This window comes from Pelophylax lessonae (genome assembly GCF_965119305.1).
Source record: "Pelophylax lessonae genome assembly, chromosome: 6".
NCBI lineage: Eukaryota > Metazoa > Chordata > Amphibia > Anura > Ranidae > Pelophylax > Pelophylax lessonae.
The window spans coordinates 312,483,898-312,511,743 of record NC_138773.1 but is presented as its reverse complement, the minus strand read 5'-3'; the positions used below and the strand labels follow the sequence as shown (position 1 = coordinate 312,511,743).

At 44.8% G+C, this 27,846-nt stretch overlaps 1 protein-coding gene across 1 annotated transcript in view; it reads right to left on the bottom strand.

Moving 5' to 3' along the window:
- Positions 1-27,846, bottom strand: part of ERCC3 (ERCC excision repair 3, TFIIH core complex helicase subunit) — a gene marked incomplete at its 3' end in the record, with an annotated part of 309,947 nt that overhangs the window by 249,323 nt on the left and 32,778 nt on the right. The window contains exon 5 of the mRNA XM_082261051.1: positions 21,501-21,600. Within this exon, the coding sequence (XP_082117177.1) occupies positions 21,501-21,600 (100 nt within the window). The remainder of the gene's footprint in view (positions 1-21,500; positions 21,601-27,846) is intronic.

Sequence of the window (27,846 nt, the reverse complement as noted above, 5' to 3'; positions counted from 1 at the left end):
ACTTATCAGACAGGACAGTTGAACAGAAGTCGATCTTCCTACTTCACGTGTGCAGTGGCCACACATGGATTTCAATTCAGATGGTCCCTCCTCAACTGGCCGAATTACGATCTATGCCCATCTTAAGGGCCACTTCCCTACTGGCCACCAATGTGAGGGATTACTCCTATAGAGTGTGGGTGTCAAATACAACAAGAATGCCACATTACCTATTCTTTTATTTATTCTTATATCACAATTTAAGGTTTATGCTAATGAACCATGAAGGTATATCAAGGGATTCTCAAATGTTAAAAAGTATGAATAAGGTTGGTCTAATTACTCCCCCTATGGGACTACTAGAAGCATGGGCACAGATTCATCCCCTTTCATAAACAAGGGTGGATTACATGGGCACCAACTCATCCCTTTCATCATAAACAAGGGTGGATTACATGGGTACCAACTCATCCCTTTCATCATAAACAAGGGTGGATTACATGGGCACCAACTCATCCCTTTTTTATCATAAGCAAGGGTGGATTACATGGGTACTAACAACTCATCCCTTTCATCATAAACAAGGGTGAATTACATGGGTACTAACTCCTCATCCCTTTTATCATAAACAAGGGTGGATTACATGGGCACCAACTCATCCCTTTCATCATAAACAAGGATTGATTACATGGGTACGAACTCATCCCTTTCATCATAAACAAGGGTGGATTACATGGGTACGAACTCATCTCTTTCATCATAAACAAGGGTGAATTACATGGGTACTAACTCCTCATCCCTTTTATCATAAACAAGGGTGGATTACATGGGTACCAACAACTCATCCCTTTCATCATAAACAAGGGTGGATTACATGGGTACCAACAACTCATCCCTTTCATCATAAACAAGGGTGAATTACATGGGTACTAACTCCTCATCCCTTTTATCATAAACAAGGGTGGATTACATGGGTACCAACTCATCCCTTTCATCATAAACAAGGGTGGATTACATGGGTACCAACTCATCCCTTTCATCATAAACAAGGGTGGATTACATGGGTACGAACTCATTCCTTTCATCATAAACAAGGGTGGATTACATGGGTACCATCTCATCCCTTTCATCATAAACAAGGGTGGATTACATGGGTACGAACTCATTCCTTTCATCATAAACAAGGGTGGATTACATGGGTACCAACTCATCCCTTTCATCATAAACAAAGGTGGATTACATGGGTACCAACTCATCCCTTTCATCATAAACAAGGGTGGATTATATGGGTATCATCTCATCCCTTTCATCATAAACAAGGGTGGATTACATGGGTACCATCTCATCCCTTTTTTATCATAAGCAAGGGTGGAACACATGGGTACTGGAAATCATCCCTATAATTAAATTTAAACACAGGTAAAATTACAGGAGTACAGTTTCATCCCTTTCATTATAAACAATGTGACTACTGGAAGCATGGGCACAAATTCATCCCTCGTATTGAAATTTATTGTTGATGTATTGTCTCCCTTTATATTGTAAAGCGCAGTGCACCATATAAATCCTGTATAATTATAAAATTACATGGGTACAGATTTATTCCTTTCATTATAAAAACACAGGTGGAATACATGGGCATTGGAAATCATCCCTTTCATTTAAACATAGGTATATAACATGGGTACAGATTCACCTTCCAAGATTCATTCAGCTTCCATTTTTTTTTTCCAAAGCGTAATTGAACAAACCTGAAGTTAGAATCCGATTGGCTACCGCCTACCATGCACAGCTCCACCAGATTTTGCACTCTCCAGTTTAGTTTAGTAAATCAACCCCTATGTGACTACTGGAAACATGGGCACAGATTCAACTTTTTCATTATAAACATTGGTGGATTACATGGGTATAAAGAAGTAGAGGTGACCAGCGCTATGAAGTGTATAAATATATTAGGTGGGTACCAACTCCTCCCTTTCATCATAAACACGGGTAAATTATATGGGCAGAGATTCATCCCTTTCATTATAAAAACACGGGTGGATTACATGTGTACTGAATCATCCCTTTTTATTACAAACACAGGCGGATTACATGGGTTTTCCTAAATACAGATATGGTACTAAACTCAAAGTGGAACTGTAGATGGCTAAATTAAAAGATAAATTACACATTTGTAGACTTTTCCAGCCAACGGATTTGTAGGGATTAGTGTACAAGGGTTCCATACTGAAAAGCACGTCAAATGCTGCATGCTTTCAGGTAAAAAAATGGTTTGCATGCAAGACACATTTGAGATGCCATCAAATTGCATTTTCAGTAAATCTTATATGGCACAAAGGAGCAGTTGAGCGCAGAATAGGACATTCTGCCTTTTAGGGATGGACAGATTATCGATGGGGCAGATATTCACTTTTTTTTATAGCATCGGTCACTAAACTTGCTGATATGACCGGTATTGTGTGCTGAGCACACGTCATTGCGTATGTTGCGCCACACGCCTCCGCGCACTGGGCCTGCGCGTCTTCTTAAGCCGCTTCCTCGCCACAGACAGTGCACGCTAGCCACAGCAGGGTGCCAGCCAGCCACCCACAGCAGGGTGCCAGCCAGCCAGCCACCCACAGCAGGGTGCCAGCCAGCCAGCCACCCACAGCAGGGTGCCAGCCAGCCAGCCACCCACAGCAGGGTGCCAGCCAGCCAGCCACCCACAGCAGGGTGCCAGCCAGCCTTCCACAGCAGGGTGCCAGCCAGCCACCCACCCACAGCAGGGTGCCAGCCAGCCACCCACCCACAGCAGGGTGCCAGCCAGTCACACACAGCAGGGTGCCAACCAGCCACCCACACACAGCAAGGTGCCAACCAGCCACCCACACACAGCAGGGTGCCAACCAGCCACCCACACACAGCAGGGTGCCAACCAGCCACCCACACACAGCAGGGTGCCAACCAGCCACCCACAGCAGGGTGCCAGCCAGACAGTTTTTTTTAACCTCATCTGTATTCAGTATAAACTCTTTCAAATTGTAATGGAGATGGATGCAGACAGAAAAAGTAAAAGTGTCGTCTGGGACTATTTCTTTTCTCAACAATCTCCAAGAAAAGCAGCAGTGTGCAACACATGCACAAACAATGTGAGCATGGGATCAGCAACTGCAAAAACCAAAAAAATACTTTAAATCCTTGGGCCCATCTAAGAGTTCATCATGTTGAATTATTTAATGCAGCACAGAAAAAACAAACTCAAATCAATCACAAAGTGAAATACCCCCACTATCCGAAACAATACCAGATATGTTTCAGAAAAATAAACAGGTGGCTAAATTTGGATGGAAGATCCCAACTGCTGGACAGAGTAATCACAGAGATGATGGTCACCGATAACCAGCCATTTAAAATAGTGTCCGACTCTGTATTTAAGCGGTTGATGTCCATAGCTGACCCAAGGTACACACTGAAGAGTGAAAAGTATTATTGAACCGAAATGCTGGGAAAAATTCACCAAAAGGTTGTAGAGAAAGTAAAGACTATGCTGCAACCAGAGAATGCTGGCAACTCATTCTCATTCTCGACTGACTGACTGGTCAGGACAAGGTCACTAATAAGCCTTACATGCTACTTCATTGACAGCGGATAGACAAAAAGGCATATGGTGCTGAATACAAAAGTGATGCAAGGATCCCACACTGGGGAGTATATTAGAGAAATGTTTCTAGGCTTGCTTGAAGACTGAGGAATAAACAAACAAAGACCGAGTGATGCTTGTGCTTCGAGACAGTGGAGCAAACATGGTGAAAGGAATGGGACCGCACACCGCTCCAGGTGGAAATGCCTTCAAAAATCCTCACCGCGACAGCACAGGTGCAGGCTCAATGTGAAAGCCAAAAAGAACAAAAAGTAGGTCTGGACAGCCGCACTCCAATGCAAACATTTATTGAAAAAGAGGATAAAATACCACAGCATAGAGGGGTCCGGATCAAAGACAGCTGACGCGTTTCCCACTAACAGTGCTTAAATCATAGCTTTTGTTCTATATGGTGAAAGGAATGAGGCTTGCTGAAGTGGCACACACCCGGCAACTTGTGGTAAATGATGGTCCATCAAGCCAGAGAGCTTTGATATAAAATTGGCATGCTGAAGAGGTGCGAAGGCCATTTCCACAATTCATTCTTGCCAAGCAGTGACTTGAGGTGCATTCAGGAAGACCTTGGCCTACCCAAAAAATGAAAAAACTTGATTCAGGCTGTTCCAACACGATGGAACTCAACACTTCACATGCTGCAAAGAATGCTGGAACAGAAGCGAGCTCTTACCATCTATTCAGGTGAATCTGGAGGATATGCTTGTCCTACTGCTGATCAGTGGGACATTGTAGCCAATGTCATTGAGACCCTCCTTCCCATAGAGCAAGTGACACTAGAGGTGATTCATTACGACTCCTCTGTGTCATCCCATGTGTGAGAGTGCTGAAGATGCTTCAAGAGAATGAAGGACCCAACACCTGTGGCATTAAAACATGTAGGCAGGTCATGAGGTTCACAGCCTCACCAAAGGTTTTGAGAAGCATGAAGAGAATAAAAATGTTGTGCTGGGATGGCTTTTGGATCCTCAATACAAGAATCGTGATTTCTCTTATGATGTATTGGCCAAGGCGAAAAAATGGCTGACAAAAGATATTCAACAGGAGGTGCAGGTGGTTCAAGTCAGGAAGAGCATGTTTCTAATCTGGAAGAACAGGATGCTGCAAAAATAGAAAAATGTCCAAAAAGACAACGGACAGAAGAGAATCTTCATCGTGGTCGAATTGATGGCATGTTCAGTGTTTTATTGGGGTCTCATGCGGAGGATTCTTCTGAATCTGCAATAATCAGCCTGAATGATGAACTTCATCTTGATTTGAAGGAACCAGTAATTGACAGAAAAAAAAAGTTGTGATCTTCTTCAGTGGTGGAAAGAAAATGAGGCACGCTACAAAAGACTTGCCTCTCATGCTAGAAGATACCCCTCTGCTGCTCTTTCCTCGGTACCAAGTGAGTGTGTTTTTAGTGTAGTGGCAGCAATATATAAAAAAAAAAAAGCAGAAGCGCATGAACAGGTAAACATGCCGAAATGTTACGCTTTCAGCACTTTAACCACTTGCCGACCAGTCACGTTGACTATACTGCGGCAAAGTGGCTCGATTCCGTCCAGCGACGTAGACCTACGTCGCTGGACTCCTCCCCTTGTGGGCGGCGCTTGAGCGCCACCGGAGGCTCGCTCCTGCTGTTTTCAGTCACAGCGGGAGTCGGGCCAGGGGAGGAGCTGCGGCGATCTCCACCGCTCTTCCCTGATCGTCAGGGAATCAAATCTGGAGATCCGCCCGCTTGTGTAAACAGAGCGGGCGGATCTCCTAAGTGACAAATTGCAGGGTTCAGCATAGCTGAACATGCGATCTGTCCCTGTGTCACTCAGTCACCTCCCCCCACACACGTTAGTAAGCACCAGGCATACATTAACCCCTCCCCCTCCAATAAAATTAACCCCTTCCCTGCCAGTGTCATTTTTACAGTAACAGTGCATATATATAGCACTGATTACTGTAGAAATGTCACTGGTACCCCCAAAAGTGTCAGTCAAGGGTCCGATCTGTCCGCCGCAATGTCGCAGTCCCGCAAAAAAAAAAAAAAAAAATATCGCAGATCGCCGCCATTACTCGTTAAAAAAAAAAACACCAAAAATGACAGAAATCTTTCCCTTAGTTAGTAAACGCAATAACTTTTGCGCAAACCAATCAAAATACGCTTATTGTGATTTTTTTTTTTACCAAACATAGGTAGCAGAAAACAAATTGGCCAAAAATTTAAAACAATTTAGATTTTTACATTTTTGGGGGGGGGGGGGGGGGGGGGAATTTCATATAAAAAAATGTGAAAAATAGTCATTTTTTCAAAATTTACGCTCTTTATTTGTTTATAGCGCAAAAAGTAAAAAATCGCACAGGTGATCAAATACCACTAAAAGAAAGCTGTTTGTGGGAAAAAAAAGGACATAAATGTCGTTTGGGTACGGCGTCACACGACCGCGCAATTGTCAGTTAAAGTCGCATAGTGCCGAATCACAAAAAGTGGCCTGGACGTAAAACAGCAAAATCCTCCGGTGGTAAAGTGGTTAATGAAGTGGCAGCGATATATGAAAAAAACAGAAGCGGTTTAACTGGTAAACATGCTGAAATGTTACGCTTTCAACACTTTAATAAATGTCCTACTTAACTGGGAGTATTGAAGTAAGTGTAGTGTCCATTGTCTAGCTTTTGCACTGCAGTAGTGATTTAAATGTAATCATTGCAGTGAGTGCACTTCTGCAGCGGTTTACGCCATTTTTCTATGTTTTGGGAAGCCTTTAGTTATTTTTCAAGCACTTTATTTTTCACAGTTGTCTACTTCTAGGCCTCGTTCGTTCTCAGTCACACCATGGTATAGACCGACTTCAGTTCTGCTGCACACGTTCAGCAAATGCACAATAAAAAAAAAAAAACAATGGTTCTCCTCTTTGCTCTTCTTCTCTATGTGTCCTGTTCACACCACAATGTACATGAAAACTGATGTGAAACTAAAGCCCCATACACACACACAGATCGTCGTCATACAAATGTTCGTCTTTTCTCCCCGGGATGTCGGTGTCTGTTGAAAAGTGCAAAGACAGCACAAGAATTTTGTCCGCAGACTTCAGCTGACTGCAGAAGTGATGTCATGTAATGGTTAACTTTCCCTGTGTTTTTTATTTTCTGAGCATGCCCAGTCTTGCAAATCTGCGGTCTGTCGGCTGATTTCTGTACTGACAGGCGAACAATCATCCGTTCTGGTGTCCGCAGACAAAAATTTTCATGTAGGCAAGAAAGACTCTTGTCCGCGGATTGTGTGCAGACAGCTGTCGGAGGCACCATACTAACACGCGTACAATCGGCAGATCTTTCGTCCGCCGACGTTTGTATGATGACGATCTGTGCGTGTGTACGGGGCTTAAGGTCTCTGCAAGTGAAATCTGCGCAGGTTCTCCATCAGTTTTCATGCAGGTATGGTGTGAAGAACGAGTCCTTAATGTTAAAAATGTTAATAAACGTTAACATGTTCAGTACCAGATTGGTGTAAAAAATTGTGTTGATTTTTCAAAACGTTAAATGCACAGAATATCGGCACCTAATATCCGCCTTAAGGGCGACCGGAAAAATCGGTATCAGCCCTGAAAAAACAATATCGGTCGATCCCTACTTTACACCACCTCACGCCATGCCGTTAAATTCTCTGCATTTGGGATCCTTCAAAACAAAAAATCGACAGAAGCAAAAAACACAGGGCTCATGTACACCAGTCCCAGTTCGGTTCATCCAGGGTTGTGATTCATACACACCCACCACTATTTCCTGTTTCACTTTTATACCATTCGGTGACACCTCTCTGCTTCTTGCCAGCTCACGGGACAATTAATCTTTATTACCACGCTGCTTTTTCAGTGGGCAGGCAGGTGACACAGGAAGTTACACATTGAGACACAAAAGACATGGCGCTTTTCCACTGCATAGAACCGTACCGGCTCGGCACGCTTTTGTGCTTTTCCACTGCGGTACCACATGGTATAGGGTCGGAACGGTTCGGTACGGTGCGGTATAGGTTTGCTTTTCCACTGCATGGAACCGAACGGTACGGTACGGTACGGCTCTGAAAAAACAGTACCTACTCGATTGTGGTTCCAACAGGTACCAAACTGGTACCATATCCCACAATCCTTTGCATGCAGTCACTACTAGCCACTGATTGGTCAGAGAATCACACCCACCCCGTTGTTATCCCACCCACTTAACTTTAGTACTACTTTAGTGGAAAAGCAAACCATACCGTAACGTACCGAACTGTTCCGACACTATACCATGCTTTTCCACTGCGGTACCATACCGGTACCGCAGTGGAAAAGCAAACCGGGCCAAGCAGGGCCGAGCCGGTACTAGCCGGTACTTGCAGTGGAAAAGTGCCATTACTGAACAGAACCGTTATGGCTTGTATTTGCCATTAAAAGGGAAGACTTGGCAGTCTCCACACTAAGGCTACGTTCACATGTCAGCGTAGCGATCGTGGGCAGAATCACGCGATTCTGTCCGCGATCCGGAAATCATTGCAAATCACGGGACGCCTGAGCGTTGCCCGTGATTTGCAATAGCACCCCAAACGCTGTGCGATGTTGCCGCGATTTCCGCCTGCCAAATCACGGTACATCGCACGAAAAAAAATCACGGGACGCATGACGCCCCCAAAGAAGCTCTTGTACCTTTTTTGGGCGTCAAGCGTTCCGCAATTTTTTTTGCGCGATGTTACTGCGATTCGCCAGGCGGAAATTGCGGCAATATCACACAGCGTTTGGGGTGCTATTGCAAATCACGGGCAACGCACAGGCGTCCCACGATTTGCAATGATTTCCGGATCGCGGGCAGAATCGCGGTGATTCTGCCCACGATTGCTACACTGACATGTGAACGTAGCCTAATGAATGCATTTTCTTTTTGTGAATGGATATAGATGGTTACAAAATGCATCCAAGTTTCATGCAAGGATAGGGGAGGAGGACTGTGTGATGGTCTGAGCTGCAGGGAGTGTAAGGCTTTGTTCACATCTAGGCGTTGCTATATTTACAGGCATTTTGTTGCAGCGTTTTTGTGCAGGTGTTTTGAGCGGACAAGTGACCAATGAAAAGCAGGAAAATGCCTGTAATCTGCCAAAAAAAGAGGCTCATGTACTTTGAGTGTTTTCCTTAAAGCGTAACTCCACTTTTTTTTTTTTGCTCATTTCTCTCTGGGTGATCTAAAAGGATTTTAAAAAACTGTTTCGGATTCCTACCTTTGGTTATTCTGAAGAAATCATTGTTTGTTCCTCTGTGCTGAGTGGGTCTAATGGGAGCGGTTTTATAATTTTATCAGCTGTGCACCTGCAAGGCTCTATTGAGGAAATCTGCTGGGCCTGCATCCCTTTAGACATGTTCCTATTGGGAGTATCTCCCCCCAAAAAATGACATTTTTGTTGCAGGGGATGCCAGAAATCTGACTTGTATCTTAGTGCAGACTTCTGGGAAAATTGGTGAGCCAATCACACAAGCAGGAAATTCTAATTCTGGGGGTATGGTCAGTATACATTCTGTGTACAGAACACCTCCAGGTAGCCATATTGAGTTGCTTTTTCAGAAAATTACAACAGCTGCAGATTGAAAAGGAAAGGTCATTTCTAATAACAAACATTCAATTACAATATGATTTATTTCGCAATTGTATACACTATATTTTTTCTTTATTTGCTATTTTTTTCCCTCATGAAAGTGGAGTTACCCTTTAAGGCGACAGCACAGAACACAGATGTGAACAGGGGTCATTGAAATGAATGGGATTTGTCTTTGGGCGTTTTTAGAGCTGAGGCTTAGAGCAGAAAAATCACCCCAAACCACCTAGATGTGAACGGAGCCCAATGACTGATCTGCAGAAAAAAAAAAATGCAAGAACAGAGATTCATATGCGATTTACTGTCTTACTGAAACATCGAATTATAGTGCAATGTTTTGGAGCCACGCAGGACCCCTTCATCAAATTTGGACTTTGCAATAAGATACAAGGTGTGCAGACAATATACTGTGTGCCTGTAGCAATTGTTACATCATCCTTACTGACTAGGCTGATCTCTGTACAATGTGCAGTGGGAATATATTGTTTAATAACTGGACTAAAGATGTCCTGAAAAAAATTAGCACAAAAATGAAATAAAAAGATAGCAGAAACATGGGGATTAAACTTCCATAGTGCCAATGCTGTATCTGCCATCTTAAAGTGCCTCTCCAGGACGAAAAAAAAAAAAAAAAAAAGTTGCCCAAATACACGTGAATGCACACATTCTCATTATGCTTCCTATTCTTATTGTAAAGATGTTATCCTATTATCCTGCCATTTCCCTGATGTTTACATGATTTTCGGAGGTGGGCTGACAGCCGCTTTTAAAAAGCCATTTCCCCAAGCACTGTCAGCCCCTGAAAACAGGGGGAGGGGGGGGGGGGAATGGAGCTTAAGGTTGCGACGTCACTTCCCGTCTCAAGTGTTGGCGGTATCAGGAAGCAGGGGGAGCGGAGCCTGAGCTGGTAGCATCACTTCCGGTCTATTGATGTCTCACGCGCTGTCACCTCCCGGAAGTCACTTCCTCCAATGCACATGCGCTAAGCTCCAACAATGCTTAGCCTGCACATAGCATAGTCAGACACATACAGTTCCTACCCTCTTCCTTCATTATGGTCAGGCACATACAGTTCCGACCCTCTTCTTTCACTATAGTCGGGCACATACAGTTCCGACCCTCTTCCTTCACTATAGTCAGGCACATACATTTCCTACCTGCTTCCTTTATTATAGTCAGGCATATACAGTTCCGATCCTCTTCCTTCACTATAGTCAGGCACATACAGTTCCTACCTGCTTCCTTCACTATAGTCAGGCACATACAGTTCCGACCCTCTTCCTTCACTATAGTCAGGCACATACAGTTCGACCCTCTTCCTTCACTATAGTCAGGCATATACAATTCCGACCCTCTTCCTTCACTATAGTCAGGCACATACAGTTCCTACCTGCTTCCTTCACTATAGTCAGGCACATACAGTTCCGACCCTCTACCTTCACTATAGTCAGGCACATACAGTTCCGACCCTCTTCCTTCACTATAGTCAGGCACATACAGTTCCGAACTTCTTCCTTCACTATAGTCAGGCACATACAGTTCCTACCCTCTTCCTTCACTATAGTCAGGCACATACAGTTCGACCCTCTTCCTTCACTATAGTCAGGCATATACAATTCCGACCCTCTTCCTTCACTATAGTCAGGCACATACAGTTCCTACCCTCTTCCTTCACTATAGTCAGGCATATACAATTCCGACCCTCTTCCTTCACTATAGTCAGGCACATACAGTTCCTACCCTCTTCCTTCACTATAGTCAGGCACATACAGTTCCGAACTTCTTCCTTCACTATAGTCAGGCACATACAGTTCCTACCCTCTTCTTTCACTATAGTCAGGCACATACAGTTCCTACCTGCTTCCTTCACTATAGTCAGGCACATACAGTTCCGACCCTCTTCCTTCACTATAGTCAGGCACATACAGTTCCGACCCTCTTCTTTCACTATAGTCAGGCATATACAATTCCGACCCTCTTCCTTCACTATAGTCAGGCACATACAGTTCCTACCCTCTTCTTTCACTATAGTCAGGCACATACAGTTCCGACCCTCTTCTTTCACTATAGTCAGGCACATACAGTTCCGACCCTCTTCCTTCACTATAGTCAGGCACATACAGTTCCTACCCTCTTCTTTCACTATAGTCAGGCACATACAGTTCCGACCCTCTTCCTTCACTATAGTCAGGCACATACAGTTCCGACCCTCTTCCTTCACTATAGTCAGGCACATACAGTTCCGACCCTCTTCTTTCACTATAGTCAGGCACATACAGTTCCGACCCTCTTCCTTCACTATAGTCCGGCACATACAGTTCCTACCCTCTTCTTTCACTATAGTCAGGCACATACAGTTCCGACCCTCTTCTTTCACTATAGTCAGGCACATACAGTTCCGACCCTCTTCTTTCACTATAGTCAGGCACATACAGTTCCTACCCTCTTCCTTCACTATAGTCAGGCACATACAGTTCCGACCCTCTTCCTTCTCTATAGTCAGGCACATACAGTTCCGACCCTCTTCCTTCACTATAGGTCAGGCACATACAGTTCCGACCCTCTTCCTTCACTATAGTAAGGCACATACAGTTACGACCCTCTTCCTTCACTATAGTAAGGCACATACAGTTCCGACCCTCTACCTTCACTTCAATAGGGGAAGCAGAGTCAGAGGTGGGAATGTCACTTCTTTTCTTGACATCAGTCCCCAGGGGGAAATCGCTGATTAATTTGATAAATACATTTTGGAGATTGAACTAGTCAAGTTAGAGCTGCCATTAGGGCCACTGGTTTCATGTTGATTTTTCATCTATTTAAATACTGAGCTAGGATTTATAATGTCTGCACAGGAAGTCTTTTTCTTTTAATGACAAATTAAACCTACAATATTTGGAGGGAAATACAAAGCTCCAGTGGTTTTGTAGCTTCTTTATGGATGACTCACAGACTGGTGAAATGTTTGCTGTCCTGGCCGGGTGCCACAAGAAACACTGGGATGCTGCCAGTTTCTGTACGCTGCCTGATGCTTACTCCAGGGTAATATACAAGATTGAACTACGTGCCTCATTGCTGCTGGAGGCAGTTTTTATGACTTTCTGGGTTGTACAACCTGATTTACTACGCACAACTTTTACTGAAATTTGGGACTGTTTTTCTACTACTAGCACGCTAGCTATGACGAGTGTAACATACAAAACCAAATCGGATACCAACATCAAGGTAGACCTCTCTCTTCTGTAGTGTGCCCATCATAGATTTCAAGTGTTTGAGTTACTGACCTGGAAAAGCACTCAGATTAGAAAGTCCAAAACAGGTCAAAAACTGATCTGCATGCTTGAACAATGACTCAGACTGGGTGACAATGACAACTGGGCAGCTATGGCTTTTAACCACTTGCCGACCGGGCCATAGCCGAATGACAGCGACAGTGTGGTCGGCTAATTCTGGAGGACATACAACGTCCTCCCATAATCACGCTTCCCGCACCCCCCCTGGGGCGCGCACAAGGAAGGGTCGGTGCTCGGGACCCAGGGCATAAGGGATCGTGGTAAAGGGCCAATATCATTGGACGGAACGATCACTTGTCAACAAATGTATACTGTTAAACACATCCAGGGAAATATTCACAACGTGCACGTTCCTTGAAATGGCTGCCAGGTAAGTGGGTGCTGTAGCGACCACTGGCTGGAAACTGGAAACACTCTGAATAAAAAGGTCATGCCACCAGCACACCATGGATCTCCAAAAAGGGTCCAATGCTTTGACGATCACTTCACAGCTAAAACAGCAATGTAGAGGGGTCGTCCAGGACCCCCATTCATCAGGGATGTAATATAGGTCCCTGCACAAGCCCCAAACATTGAAGTTTTGGCCATTATGCGATCATATAAAAGCACTAGACCGTTTTTTGGCGACCCATGGTGTGCTGGTGACATATCCCTTGCTCGGCACAGGTGCCATCCAGAGAACACTTAGCATTTTTCTCAATGAATGTAAAGCATGCTCTGATTTGATGGGGTGGAGAAGCAAGGGGGTGGCATCACCATCTCTACCTTATTCAATCAGAGGATGTCTTGTATTAATTAAAAAATAAAATAGTTCTCTGAATGGTACCCAAGCTGAGCGAGCGACCCAGTGTTCAATAAGCAGCAAGGCAGCTGCTCGGCACAGGACCCGGAAAACAATGGGAATCATGTAGTAGAGGCAGCTACTACAGAGATTCTCCACTTCAGCAGGGATGTGTCAGGTAGGGAAAACATCCATTGCACTTACACAGATCCAGAGACCATTGTAACTATGCAAAAAAATCCATACCTGGAATTCAGTTTTAATATACCAAACAGCCATGGGACCGATTTTAACTTCCTATGTTTCCCTCCTCCCCCTTCCACTTGTTCCCTTAGGGGTAGAGTCCCCCCTCCTCCTTTTTATTCCTAATGTCCATGTCCCCCCCCAATCCCTACAAGTCCCCCCTCCCCCACCCAATCCCTTCAACTCCCCCACCACCCAATCCATACCAACCCCCCACCCAATCCCTACAACTCCTCCTCCCCACCCAATCCCTACAACTCCTCCTCCTCCTCCCCCCACCCAATCCCTACAACTCCTCCTCCTCCTCCCCCCACCCAATCCCTACAACTCCTCCTCCTCCCCCCCACCCAATCCCTACAACTCCTCCTCCTCCCCCCCCCCACCCAATCCCTACAACTCCTCCTCCTCCCCCCCCCACCCAATCCCTACAACTCCTCCTCCTCCACCCAATCCCTACAACTCCTCCTCCCCCCCCCACCCAATCCCTACAACTCCTCCTCCCCCCCCACCCAATCCCTACAACTCCTCCTCCTCCCCACCCAATCCCTACAACTCCTCCTCCTCCCCCCCCCACCCAATCCCTACAACTCCTCCTCCTCCTCCCCCCCCCCACCCAATCCCTACAACTCTCCTCCTCCTCCCTCCCCCCCCACCCAATCCCTACAACTCCTCCTCCTCCCCCCCCCCACCCAATCCCTACAACTCCTCCTCCTCCCCCCCACCCAATCCCTACAACTCCTCCTCCTCCCCCCCACCCAATCCCTACAACTCCTCCTCCTCCCCCCCACCCAATCCCTACAACTCCTCCCCCCTCCCCCCCACCCAATCCCTACAACTCCTCCTCCTCCCCCCACCCAATCCCTACAACTCCTCCTCCTCCCCCCCCACCCACCCAATCCCTACAACTCCTCCTCCTCCCCCCCACCCAATCCCTACAACTCCTCCTCCTCCCCCCCACCCAATCCTACAACTCCTCCTCCTCCCCCCCCACCCAATCCCTACAACTCCTCCTCCCTCCCCCCCACCCAATCCCTACAACTCCTCCTCCTCCTCCCCCCACCCAATCCCTACAACTCCTCCTCCTCCCCCCACCCAATCCCTACAACTCCTCCTCCTCCCCCCCCACCCACCCAATCCCTACAACTCCTCCTCCTCCCCCCCCACCCAATCCCTACAACTCCTCCTCCTCCCCCCCCCACCCAATCCCTACAACTCCTCCTCCTCCCCCCCACCCAATCCCTACAACTCCTCCTCCCCCCCCCCACCCAATCCCTACAACTCCTCCTCCCCCCCCCCACCCAATCCCTACAACTCCTCCTCCTCCCCCCCACCCAATCCATACAACTCCTCCTCCTCCCCCCCCCACCCAATCCCTACAACTCCTCCTCCTCCCCCCCACCCAATCCCTACAACTCCTCCTCCTCCCCCCCCACCCAATCCCTACAACTCCTCCTCCTCCCCCCCACCCAATCCCTACAACTCCTCCTCCTCCCCCCCACCCAATCCCTACAAATCCTCCTCAGGTGTTTCCATCACTAATACTTTTTCCACTGCTATACTTTTGTACCTCTAACCCCTTTGACATTTTATGCCCATCATGAAAACACAATAAAATAGGTTTACTTGCAAACTAAATACTTCACTTCTGCATTCGTTCACCTTTTCATACTGTAGTGTGCCATCTGTGTGCTATGGATTTTTTGTCAAAACTGTACAATGCTGCATTTCCCTCACATTGTAACCCTTGCGCTGTTCTGAAAAAAAGACTAAAGCTTAACTACAAACCCGATTCCAAAAAAAGTTGGGACACTGTACAAATTGTGAATAGAAACAGAATGCAATGATGTGGAAGTTTCAAATTTCAATATTTTATTCAGAATACAACATAGATGACATATCAAATGTTTCAACTGTCTCAGGTCTTCTTTGTGGCATCTTCCTCTTTATGATGCGCCAAATGTTTTCTATGGGTGAAAGATCTGGACTGCAGGCTGGCCATTTCAGTACCCGGATCCTTCTTCTACGCAGCCATGATGTTGTAATTGATGCAGTATGTGGTCTGGCATTGTCATGTTGGAAAATGCAAGGTCTTCCCTGAAAGAGACGATGTCTGTATGGGAGCATATGTTGTTCTAGAACTTGGATATACCTTTCAGCATTGATGGTGCCTTTCCAGATGTGTAAGCTGTCCATGCCACACGCACTCATGCAACCCCATACCATCAGAGATGCAGGCTTCTGAACTGAGCGCTGATAACAACTTGGGTTGTCCTTGTCCTCTTTAGTCCGGATGACATGGCGTCCCAGTTCTCCACAAAACATCAAATTTTGATTCGTCTGACCACAGAACAGTTTTCCACTTTGCCACAGTCCATTTTAAATGAGCCTTGGCCCAGAGAAACGCCTGCACTTCTGGATCATGATTAGATTTGGCTTCTTTTTTGGCCTATAGAGTTTTAGCCGGCAATGGTGAATGGCACGGTGGATTGTGTTCATCGACAATGTTTTCTGGAAGTATTCCTGAGCCCATGTTGTGATTTCCATTACAGTAGCATTCCTGTATGTGATGCAGTGCCGTCTAAGGGCCCGAAGATCACCGCCATCCAGTATGGTTTTCCGGCCTTGACCCTTACGCACAGAGATTGTTCCAGATTCTCTGAATCTTTGGATGATATTATGCACTGTAGATGAGAACTTCAAACTCTTTCAAATTTTTCTCTGAGAAACTCCTTTCTGATATTGTTCCACTATTTTTCACCGCAGCATTGGGGGAATTGGTGATCCTCTGCCCATCTTGACTTCTGAGAGACACTGCCACTCTGAGAGGCTCTTTTTATACCCAATCATGTTGCCAATTGACCTAATAAGTTGCAAATTGGTCCTCCAGCTGTTCCTTATATGTACATTTAACTTTTCCGGCCTCTTATTGCTACCTGTCCCAACTTTTTTGAAATGTGTAGCTCTCATGAAATCCAAAATGAGCCAATATTTGGCATGACATTTCAAAATGTCTCACTTTCAACATTTGATATGTTATCTATATTATATTATGAATAATATACAAGATTATGAGATTTGTAAATTAGTCCATTCCTTTTTTACTCACAATTTGTACAGTGTCCCAACTTTTTTGGATTTGGGTTTGTACTTCAATACCGGCACTTTCACCCTCTTCCTGCCCAGGCCCATTTTCAGCTTGCAGTGCTGTCACACTTTGAATGACAATTGCGCGGTCATGCAACGATGTACTGTTTTGCTAAACAAACTAAAAAAGACCAAACATTTTGAAAACAACTTTTTCTTTTTTCGTTTGTTATAAAATTTAGCAAAAAGGTAATTTTTCTGCTTCACTGATGGGGCTGCACTGATAATCAGGGCACTTAAGAAATGACATCGGTCATCAATACATTAGGTGTGATCCACTTTTCATAATTGGTACCATAGCTTGTAGACTATAGCTTTCACACAGACTAAATATGCATGGATTTGGGTTATTTTTTCCAAAGAATTGTAGCAGTATAAATTATGGTCAACTCAAAAAATGTATGAAGAAAAATTATTTGCAAAATTTTATAACAGAAACTAAGAAAAACTTGTTTTTTTCAGTAATTTGTGGTGGTCTTTTTCGTTTATAGCGCAAAAAATAAAAACCCCAGTGGTGATTAAATAACACCAAAAGAAAAAACAGAATTTTTGTAAAATCTTACCGTAAAATGCCTTTCTCTGAATCCTCCGACAGTCACCGCCCCTCATAAGTCATCACTATTGGGTATTGACTTCCGCTCCGCAGGAGTAGCTAGGCATAAGACTTAGTTAAAAGAACAAAAGCATTTAGCATAGACACACCCATGGGGGCTGTCCCACTGGTCAATACCCCCCTGCAGTGATCCCTCCCAACTCAGTTTGGTAGAATAGCAGTAGGTGTACAAGAAAAACCCCCAAAAGAGGGGCGGGGGCGGCGACGACTGTCGGAGGACTCAGAGAAAGGAAGTTTACGGTAAGATTTTACAAAAATTCAGTTTTCTCTTACGTTCCTCCGACAGTCGCCGCCCCTCATAAGTCATCACTATTGGGATGTCCCAAAGCAGCGTAGACATGAGGGGTGGGAAACGCAGTACCCACATCAGAGAGAGGAACCTTCTGGGCAACAAAAAAAGCTCAACAGGAGCAACAACCCAGGAAAAAAAATTACCCAGGGGATAAACACCAAACGGAGTTGGGAGGGATCACTGCAGGGGGGTATTGACCAGTGGGACAGCCCCCATAGGTGTGTCTATGCTAAATGCTTTTGTTCTTTTAACTAAGTCTTATGCCTAGCTACTCCTGCGGAGCGGAAGTCAATACCCAATAGTGATGATTTATGAGGGGCGGCGACTGTCGGAGGACGCAAGAGAAACTCCATTTGACTAAAAAAAAAAAAAAAAAAAAAAAATTCCATAGGAATACATTGTTGCATGACTAATTATTATTCAAAGTGTGACAGCGCTAAAAGCTGAAAATTGGCCAGGGCAGGAAGTGGGTGAAAAAGCCCGGTATTGAGGTGGCTAAAAAAGTACAATACTACTTACCAGTCCCGCCTACAGTAGGTGAAAAAGCTCACCGGTACAATCTGCAGAACCAGACACGGTGTTTTGTAAACCTATGTTTGCTGCCCCTATCCAATGCCTCCATAAACGCTGCCCTCCCCCAGCAGCACATATTTTTCTTTCCTCTCCACCCTACCATTTAGCTGCTGTGAGCAAAGAGGATTACCCAGTAGTTCTGGGTATGGGGGAACAGGACTTACTAAATGTTAGGGGAAGGGCACAGATGAGGTTTAATGTGAAGAAAAGTATAGGTGGAGAGCATGGGTGCTCACACTGTAAGCCCAAATTCCCATAGGTCCAATTTGACAAGTCAAATCAGAGCCAATTGCCGGCAATTGCACCGTCCGAATCAGTGCGAAGCCAACTTTGCGGCGCCTCACCAATTCCCAATAGTTGTTTCTGCACTATTCATAGCAAATTACCGTGATATTGGCCCATACCCCTGTATATGAGCAATTGCAAAAAAGGAAAGAAAAGATGGGGCTTTTGAGGCCAGTGGGAGGAGGAGGATCATGAATATCACACAATTTGTATAAAAAACATCTTTATTATACACATACTAAAAAATGTACATCAAAAAGGGCATGAATCCCATACATACATAAAAAAAAAAGAAAAAAAAAAGAGAAAACGCATGTGTAGAAATAAATTCCCATAAGGGAATGCCGATACTTGGTATCAGATGGTGATGTTTAGGGTCTCTGATGGAGCACGGTCTAAGGGTCCCCCAGCAAGCCAATGCGTTTTGCACAAGGCTTCCTCAGGGCCAGAGAGACCAAGACAGACAGACTAAATATTTACCCAACATAATTCCCCTCACCCAGGCACGTATCAGAACCAGGATCTCGCTGCACCTCCGTGTGTGGGAATCCGTGTGGCTATGCAGACCCCATCCACTTTCTCCAGTCCCGCAAGGTACACCTAGGTTTTTCATATTTTCTCAGAAGCAACAATGTAACGAATGAATACTATATAACAATGCAATATGTTTTTCTATATATTGTTTTCAATGTATATTTCTATATCACTAATGCTATAATTGTTCACTTTTTTAGAATAATTTGTGGTGATACCTTGACAAAGGCTATATTTCTACAGCTGAAACGCGTCGGAAAACCATCTGTTTGACTCACATTCACCCCGGATGTCTCCACAGTTTAAACAACGGAATCACCCAATAGACTAAAGTATAAAGAAAATTAGCGGTATCTACCGCCATTGTTGTCTTTACGGTTTTCACTTTTTGTATGTTAATTTGTATAATAAATATAATCTTTTTAAGCCACGCTTTTGCCTACACAATCCCATTTCGCTTGGCTTGGGGAACCAATACAACACAGTTCTATTATCTAGGGATGACGGCAACCACCTATACCTTTAGTGTTTCCATAGATACCCTACAAGACAGACCGATATTTCCCACTGCGAATCGGATCATGGCGGGCAGAACAGACTGACGGACCAATAGATCAGGCTGACCACAATAAAAAGCTGCCACGGTGATGACTGCAGAATAATTTCAAGGCAATGATACTGTAGTCTTCAAGAGTGAAGATATATCTACGAATACTTGCACTTATGCTGAGAAAGAGAACTCCCTCCCAATTATGCTACAGTGGCCTTGGTGATTGCTCAGTCTACAACATAGGCAGCATACAATCACATTGTGCTGGGGTATCTCATTAAGGTTCTCATTAGGTTCTACATATCCGCATATTCAGTAGCTTAAACAGAGCCAGAAGCTCCAACTAGGCATGATCCAATATCAACATGAGGCAGGTAAGTTCAAAACCAGTTCCTCATAATCAGTTTGCAGTAGCAACCGGCCCTGCACTATAATGAGCCATACACACTATAAGATTTTCTGAAGACTTTTTCCTTTAGATTTACCAAAACCATATAATATGAGGTCAAACCTAAACACTTTCAATTTGTATGCAATCTGGCAGGCCCTTGCACTACATAGAAAAGGTAAATCTGAAGGAAAAAGTCTTCAGAAAATCTTAGTGTGTATGGCCCTTTAGGCAAGATGAGCCTGGTATGTGTCAGAAGTTCGGAATGCCTGCCTCTGCGATTTCAATAGACATCTGTGCAGGAACCCGCACAGGTCTGAAATCACCGCCAAAGTCGGACTGAAATACCGGCTTGAAATCGTGCGAGTTCAGCTAAACTGGCATGATTTTAAAACGGGCTCAGTGTGAACCTAAATATATAACAAAAACTATCAGCGCAAAAAAATATCAATAGTGAATGGTGCAATAATCAAATGATATAAAGACCGGCTGCACACACTAAAAGTGTCTAAACCACACAATGTAAACTAAATAAACCAAAAAATAGTGTTGTGCCAGTCATGTGCACACATAGTGTAATAAAACTCAAAATCAGTGCCCATACATATTCCAATGTCCATACAATCAATCAAATAAACGGTGAATCCACGTGTCCAAAAGAATCTTGTGCAAAACTTAATTAGTGCTTTTGTGATTAGTGCAATCCCACCACCAGGTGAATTGGTCTCTCATCTCCACTATAGACCCACTGCTGGGTCAATCACAGCGTTGTATATACACAGGGACCTTCAGATAGCAAAGGCTATGGATGGCCTCCAGAGGAATGCTCACCGATAAACATAGGGGGAACAACCGCTTTATTGAGTAAAAGGAATAGTACTCACAAAGGTGGCGCTACTGAGGAAGTCAACGCCTGTGGTTGGGCTTCAACGTCACGCATATAGTGGACAGAGCCTGCGTGCTGGAAGCTGTCTCTTCCTAGATAGCGTTTATGCTGATTGCTATGCGCTTTGGAAGCGCCACCTTTGTGAGTACCATTCCTTTTACTCAAAGCGGTTTACTGCAACCATACAGAGAGCACTAGATCTCTTCCTTTGTTCCCCCTTTGTGTTTATCGGTGAGAATCCCTCTGGAGGCGAAAGGCTATCCATAGCCTTTACTATCTGAAGGTCCCTGTGTATATACAACGCTGTGATTGACCCAGCAGTGGGTCTATAGTGGAGGTGAGAGACCACCTGGTGGTGGGATTGCACTAATCACGAAAGCACTAATTAAGTTTTGCACAAGATTCTTTTGGACACGTGGATTCACCGTTTATTTGATTGATTGTATGGACATTGGAACATGTATGGACACTGATTTTTGAGTTTTATTACACTATGTGTGCACATGACTGGCGCAACACTACTTTTTGGTTTATTCAGTGTGAACCTAGGCTAAATCACACTTCTCTTCTGCTGCTGAAAACTAACACTGCAATAATTAAACTGCCACACCATGCTGAAAAAACAGCAGTGGGTTCTTTATTCTTCTAGGGAAAAAAAAAAATTGAAAGAAGCATAACCATTTTGTAAGGCAATCGTAAATGCATTTACCTCGTTATTACTGTAATGAAGATCCATGCACTGCCCGAAAGCCACTTTGGCCTTTGTGAAAAGGTTTTCCAGCAGAACAGGCCGGGGAAATTGCAGGATCCTGGAAAGACAAGTCATTGCATTAGGCCTGGTTTATATCAGACATTAAAGGGCGCTTTATTCTACATCAAAAAGGTTAATAACTGGGAAAGGTAAAACGATGGCTTGGACAGCCAGAATGAGTCACTGGGTTGCAGAAAAGAATAATGCAATAAAAATTCATGAGCTAAAAAGAAAACCGCTGTAGTAAATACATCTAAAGATGACAGCACACACTATTAGGAAGGCAACGGTTTTCAGATTCCAAAATAATAAACTCCAACCAACGGCTTAAAATTAATCTGTTTTTTGCCCATTCCGGTCAAAGCAGCACTTAACCGCTTCCTAGCCAAGCGGCCTATAATCAATTTCCCTTCTTTCCCCATACCAATGGGAGCGAAGAGAAATACCAGATGCTTCCCATTTGTGTTCAGGGGATAGAGAGAGACATTGCACAGGCCTGTTTAAGTAACAGGTTATAACTTGCACAAGGCTCCCAGTCTTTTCTCCTGGTGGCCGGACCAAGCGGACGAGACAGCAATAGATAGGTCAGTGTGCAAAAATGAAGGAGGCTGAAAGTTAAGTGGTTCTAAAGGCTGAAGGTTTTTTATGCATGAAGGTAAAAATTCAGTGTACAGCAGACCCCCAGCAACCCCCCCCCCTTATACTTACCTGAGCCCATCTCGATCCAGCGATGTGCACAAGAGCATCTTGCTCTTGGGGACTCTCCCTCCTCATTGGCTAAGACAGCAGCCATTGGCTCCCACTGCTATCAATCATAGCCAGACAGCCAATGAGAGAGAGAGAGAGAGAGAGAGAAGGCGGGGCAGTATTACGGCTCCATGTGTGAATGGACACACAGAGCAGCAGCTCGGGAGCACACCGGCTTGGGTGACCCCACTGCAAGCTGCTTGTTCTGGGGGCCCTCAGCAGGAGGGAGGGGCCAGGAGCACCAGCAGGGGACCCGAGAAGGAGGAGGATCGGGGCTGCTCTTTGCAAAACCACTGCAAAGAGCAGGTGAGTATGACATTTGTTTTTTGCCTTTAATATCACTTTAAAATATAGGATAGCCCAAAAATTATTACATTTACAGAATGGGGTTGATTTACTAAAACTGGAGCACTCAGAATCTGGTGTAGATTTGCATGGTAGCCAGCTTCTAACTTCAGCTTGTTCAATTAAGCTTTGAGCAAAAAAAAAAAAAAATGGAAGCGGTTTCTATGCACAGCTGCACCAGATTTTGCAGAACTGCACTTTCCAGTTTTAGTAAATATAATATTATTAATATATTTTCACAAATTCCTTAGAATAAACTATTATTTTTTCTACTTTTGCTCAGAAACACCTGCCGATCCTGACTGTTCCCCTTCTTCCCCATTTAAAATCGAATCAAGGTACCGAAGTAGATCCATGCTGGCATGGTCAGTTGCTTAACTGGGTTTACTGCTTGGAATTACAGGAGCGTGCATGTACCTTCCATATAGTTCAACCACCATGCCCTCATCCAGCGGCCTAGTCTAAACCAGTGTTTCTCAACCTTTTTTTTTATTTAAGGCACCCTCCAAAAATTACAGACCGTCTCGAGGCACCCTCCAAAAATTACAGACCGTCTCGAGGCACCCTCCAAAAATTACAGACCGTCTCGAGGCACCCTCCAAAAATTACAGACCGTCTCGAGGCACCCTCCAAAAATTACAGACCGTCTCGAGGCACCCTCCAAAAATTACAGACCGTCTCGAGGCACCCTCCAAAAATTACAGACCGTCTCGAGGCACCCTCCAAAAATTACAGACCGTCTCGAGGCACCCTCCAAATTAACAGAGCGTCTCGAGGCACCCTCCAAATTAACAGAGCGTCTCGAGGCACCCTCCAAATTAACAGAGCGTCTCGAGGCACCCTCCAAATTAACAGAGCGTCTCGAGGCGCCCTCCAAATTAACAGAGCGTCTCGAGGCACCCTCCAAATTAACAGAGCGTCTCGAGGCACCCTCCAAATTAACAGAGCGTCTCGAGGCGCCCTCCAAAATTACAGACCGTCTCGAGGCGCCCTCCAAAATTACAGACCGCCTCGAGGCGCCCTCCAAAATTACAGACCGCCTCGAGGCGCCCTCCAAAATTACAGACCGCCTCGAGGCGCCCTCCAAAATTACAGACCGTCTCGAGGCGCCCTCCAAAATTACAGACCGTCTCGAGGCGCCCTCCAAAATTACAGACCGTCTCGAGGCACCCTCCAAAATTACAGACCGTCTCGAGGCACCCTCCAAAATTACAGAGCGTCTCGAGGCACCCTCCAAAATTACAGAGCGTCTCGAGGCACCCTCCAAAATTACAGAGCGTCTCGAGGCACCCTCCAAAATTACAGAGCGTCTCGAGGCACCCTCCAAAAGTACAGAGAGTCTTGAGGCACCCTCCAAAAGTACAGAGCGTCTCGAGGCACCCTCCAAAAGTACAGAGCGTCTCGAGGCACCCTCCAAAATTACGGACCGTCTCGAGGCACTTCATCCTAAAATGTAAATACTATTCTAATAGTTTTACATAATGCAGTAACATCCACTCACATAGGAGACCCAACGTTAAGAGGTGCAAACTAGTACTGACTAGTATTCCAATGTTTCTCTTCTGCCTCAGTTTTTCCCCCATCACTCAGCTAATGTGACCCCAACGCTGACGGAGAGGGGCAGGGGAGGGTCAAACAAGGATGCTGTGCAGACGACCGACATCCTCCTTATCAACTGATGTCATTGGTCATTAGGAGGTTGGTAGCTAGAAGGTCGCAATGATGCACAATGAAAACCTGTGGCTTTGTGTAACAAAAAGGCAGCCTTCATCCACTCTTCGCCTTATATACAATTTTAGGGCACTTTTTTTGGCATTTTGCCAAGGCACACCTGAAGAAAACTCAAGGCACCCTGGTTGAAAAAGGCTGGTCTAAACAAAAGCGGCTCTTGCACATCCCTGCCTACAGACTAGCTGAAGCTCTCCTGGAACCTGTGTCAGCGGAAGCAGAAAAACGCCATCTGAAGTCTTTCCACCCCTATAAGCTATGGAAAAAGAGAGGACTGATTGGTCACATGACTGCAAACAAAAGCCCCTAAAAAAAGCAATGTCCTTGCTTTTTACTGAAAATGGGGCTATAGATGGTCACTAGTGTGTGGTTTTAATAGAACTTGCTGTGCTTAATCGATCAATCTTCCCATTTGTTGACTGACTAAAGTATCTAGAAAGCATTAATGTCTCTGTGCGCACAGTGTGAGATATGAAATGACCTTTGGTCCCATGGGACAGGACTGTAATCACAGCACATACCAGGCACTAGTTTTCTCTGTCTTGGAATGTGAGGGAGCTGGAAATGTTCAGGGACTAGCATTGATAAGAACCAGTGCAGAAGTACATCTCCCCTTTCCCTTCACTGCAACTTGTTTCCCCCAACTGCAATAGCAAAACATCCATTAAGGTCTTAGAAAAACTGATACAGTTGAAGTGGTTGTTAAACTAGAAGTTTTTCTTAAGTTAATGCATTCTATGATTAAAGCTGGTGTAAACTCCCTTCTACGGCCATGGCCGATAAGGTGCTCTCCAAATTCATAGTTCCTGACTGGTATTCTGCCGGATCTCTTATTGTATTGCAAATACTATTTTCTTGTCCTTTTTACCTCTTCTTTTATATACTGACAATATGCCAAAAGATACATTTTCTGTACCCCTGCGCAGGTATTTTGATTTATGTTGTACACTGCTATGCAGTGGCGGCTGGTCATACGGGGCGCCGCCCCCCTATCAATGCGTCCGGCCCCCTAGTGGGCCCTGAGGACCGGAGTGGACGCTGGACGCATGGAGTTCAATGAGGCTTTTTTTTTTTTTCAGCCATGTGATTAGAGCCAGAGGTTCTCACAGGCTAAAAAAAAAAAAAAAAAAGGGTAGGCCCCTAGCCCACCCAGTTGTGTGACAATAGCGAATGAAAATTCGCTATTGTCACACGGATTCTCCTCCTGGCCAATCAGGAAGCGGGTTTTGAGACCCGTTTCCCGAAAGGAGAAGCCATGCCATTGGGCATGGAGGAGGGAGGGAGGAGATGCAGAAGCTGCTGCTGCCTGCTGCATCCAGGCACGATGAGTGAGGGGGGGGGGGGTCTCCTCTCCTGTCTCGCTGTGGTCCAGGGAGGGGGGGATGGTGTGTGGCCTGGCGTGGTCGGGGGGGGATATGGTGCAGTCGGTCTGCTGCCCCCCCCATGGAGCACCAGCCGCCACCGCTGCTATGAGCCAAATGCACTTGTTATGTTTTGTGTGTTCTATACAACTAAAAAGATAAAAAAAAAAAGTTGGAGTAAACTAACATGTATGATTTTTACCTGTAGGTAAGCCTATAATAAGGCTTACCTATAAATACTGTAAATATCTCCCAAACGTGCACCATTTAGGAGCATATAATTTACTTTAGATGCAGCCGGGGACATCAGTGATGACTGCGCTCTGAAGGAACAGCATACCTGTGCCGTTCCTTCAGAGCCGCGCTATAAACAGCGACCAGATAGCCGAAGCCTGCGAACCTGGAAAGAAGACCGGGTGAAGATGAAAGCGCTTTCAGCGGTGACAGCGTGCCACTGGAGGGCTTAGTTTTCAGGTAAGTCTGTCATAATGTGCTGGTATGTGATGCATTCTAGCACATTATGACAAACTGCTCAGGGACTAAATTTTTCTTTTTCTCTCTTTTTTTTGCTTTAAACCAGAAAAAGGTTTTTTTTTTTTTTTTTTTTTTTTAATAAAAAAAGGAATTACACAGTAGTGTAGAGATAACATTTCGTAAACGGGATCCACAATTAACGTGAACATTGACAAAATTACATCATACAGGTCATGTACATAAAACAAGAATGCATGTAGATAGAACCAAAAAAGAACCGTATCTCTGCTGTCACCTTAAGGCTCCATTCACACCTGGGCATTTTTGAGTGTTTTTCAGCTCCAAAAATGCTAAAATAAAAAAAAAACATTCCAAAACGCCCAACAAGTAAAACCCCATTCATTTAAATGGCCCCTGTTCACATCTGAGCGTTTTGCAAAACGCCTGTAGCTGAAAAAAGTACATGAGCTTCTTTTTGGGCTGATTGCCAGCGTTTTTGATAGATATCAATGCCTGCCTCCAAAAACTCCTGAAAAAAAAAAAAAAAAAAAACGGCTGAAAAATCGCAGTAAAAACCGCGGTAAAACGCTACGCTCAAGTGTGAATGCAGCCTAAATGCAATATGAGAAAAAAAAAAAAACACATAGTTCGGCCTAAGCAGTAATAGTCCTACATCTAAAGCCATTAGAGAAGAGAGTCAGCATTGGCCTATTAGTAATCTATTCATCACCAACTCCATCTAAAACCATTAGATAGGCGAGTCAGCCCTGGCCTATTAGTAATCTAACCAACTCCAGTGGGCTCAAATCTGGTGTGTCCAACCATGGGTCCCACAGGTTGTCAAATTTGCTCGGCCTGCCCCCATGCTGGTAGATATACTTCTCCAATCTGAGAGTTACTCCCATACATTGAAAACACTCTTTATGGAGAAGGAGGGAGGGGGGAATTAGTGGATTTCCAGTTTCTTGTCAATTTTGTTTATTATGAATAAAATAAAGGAGAACAATCTGAATTATACATGGATTGTGGTACATATTAAAGAGGTTGTAAACCCGCTCTATAACTTGTACCTATAGGTCAGCCTTTAATAAAGCTGACCTATAAGTACTGTAAATACCTCCTAAACTTGCACCGTTTAGAAGATATTTACTTTTAAAAAACGCAGGCGATGACATCATCAGCACATGCGCTCTGAAGGAACGGCCACCCATGTCATTCCTTCAGAGCCCTATGCCGTGAACAGCGGCTTCCTCGTGCATGCGTAGGAGTGATGTCATCGCGTCTCCGGCCAATCAGATGGCCGAAGGACGCGAACCAGGATGGCTGAACATGTTGGCCGTGTCCCTGCAGGCAGCACTGCAGGGGCTTCGTTCTAAGGTAAGTATTTCATAATGAGCTAGTATGCGATGCACACTAGCTCATTATGCCTTTGTCTTACAGGGTTTCCCCCCCCCCTTTTTTTGGAGGTTTACAACCTCTTTAAAAAAGGATAACAAATGAATTACTTCAAATCAGAAAGAGACAAATAAAAATTAAAATGAAACATCGCACTATATAAGCAGCAAATAGACTGTTGAGGTCAAATGTCAAAATCGAAAAAGAATGTCTTTCCCGTTTCTTAGCAGTACCCTGCGTGCTTGGAAAAGAGC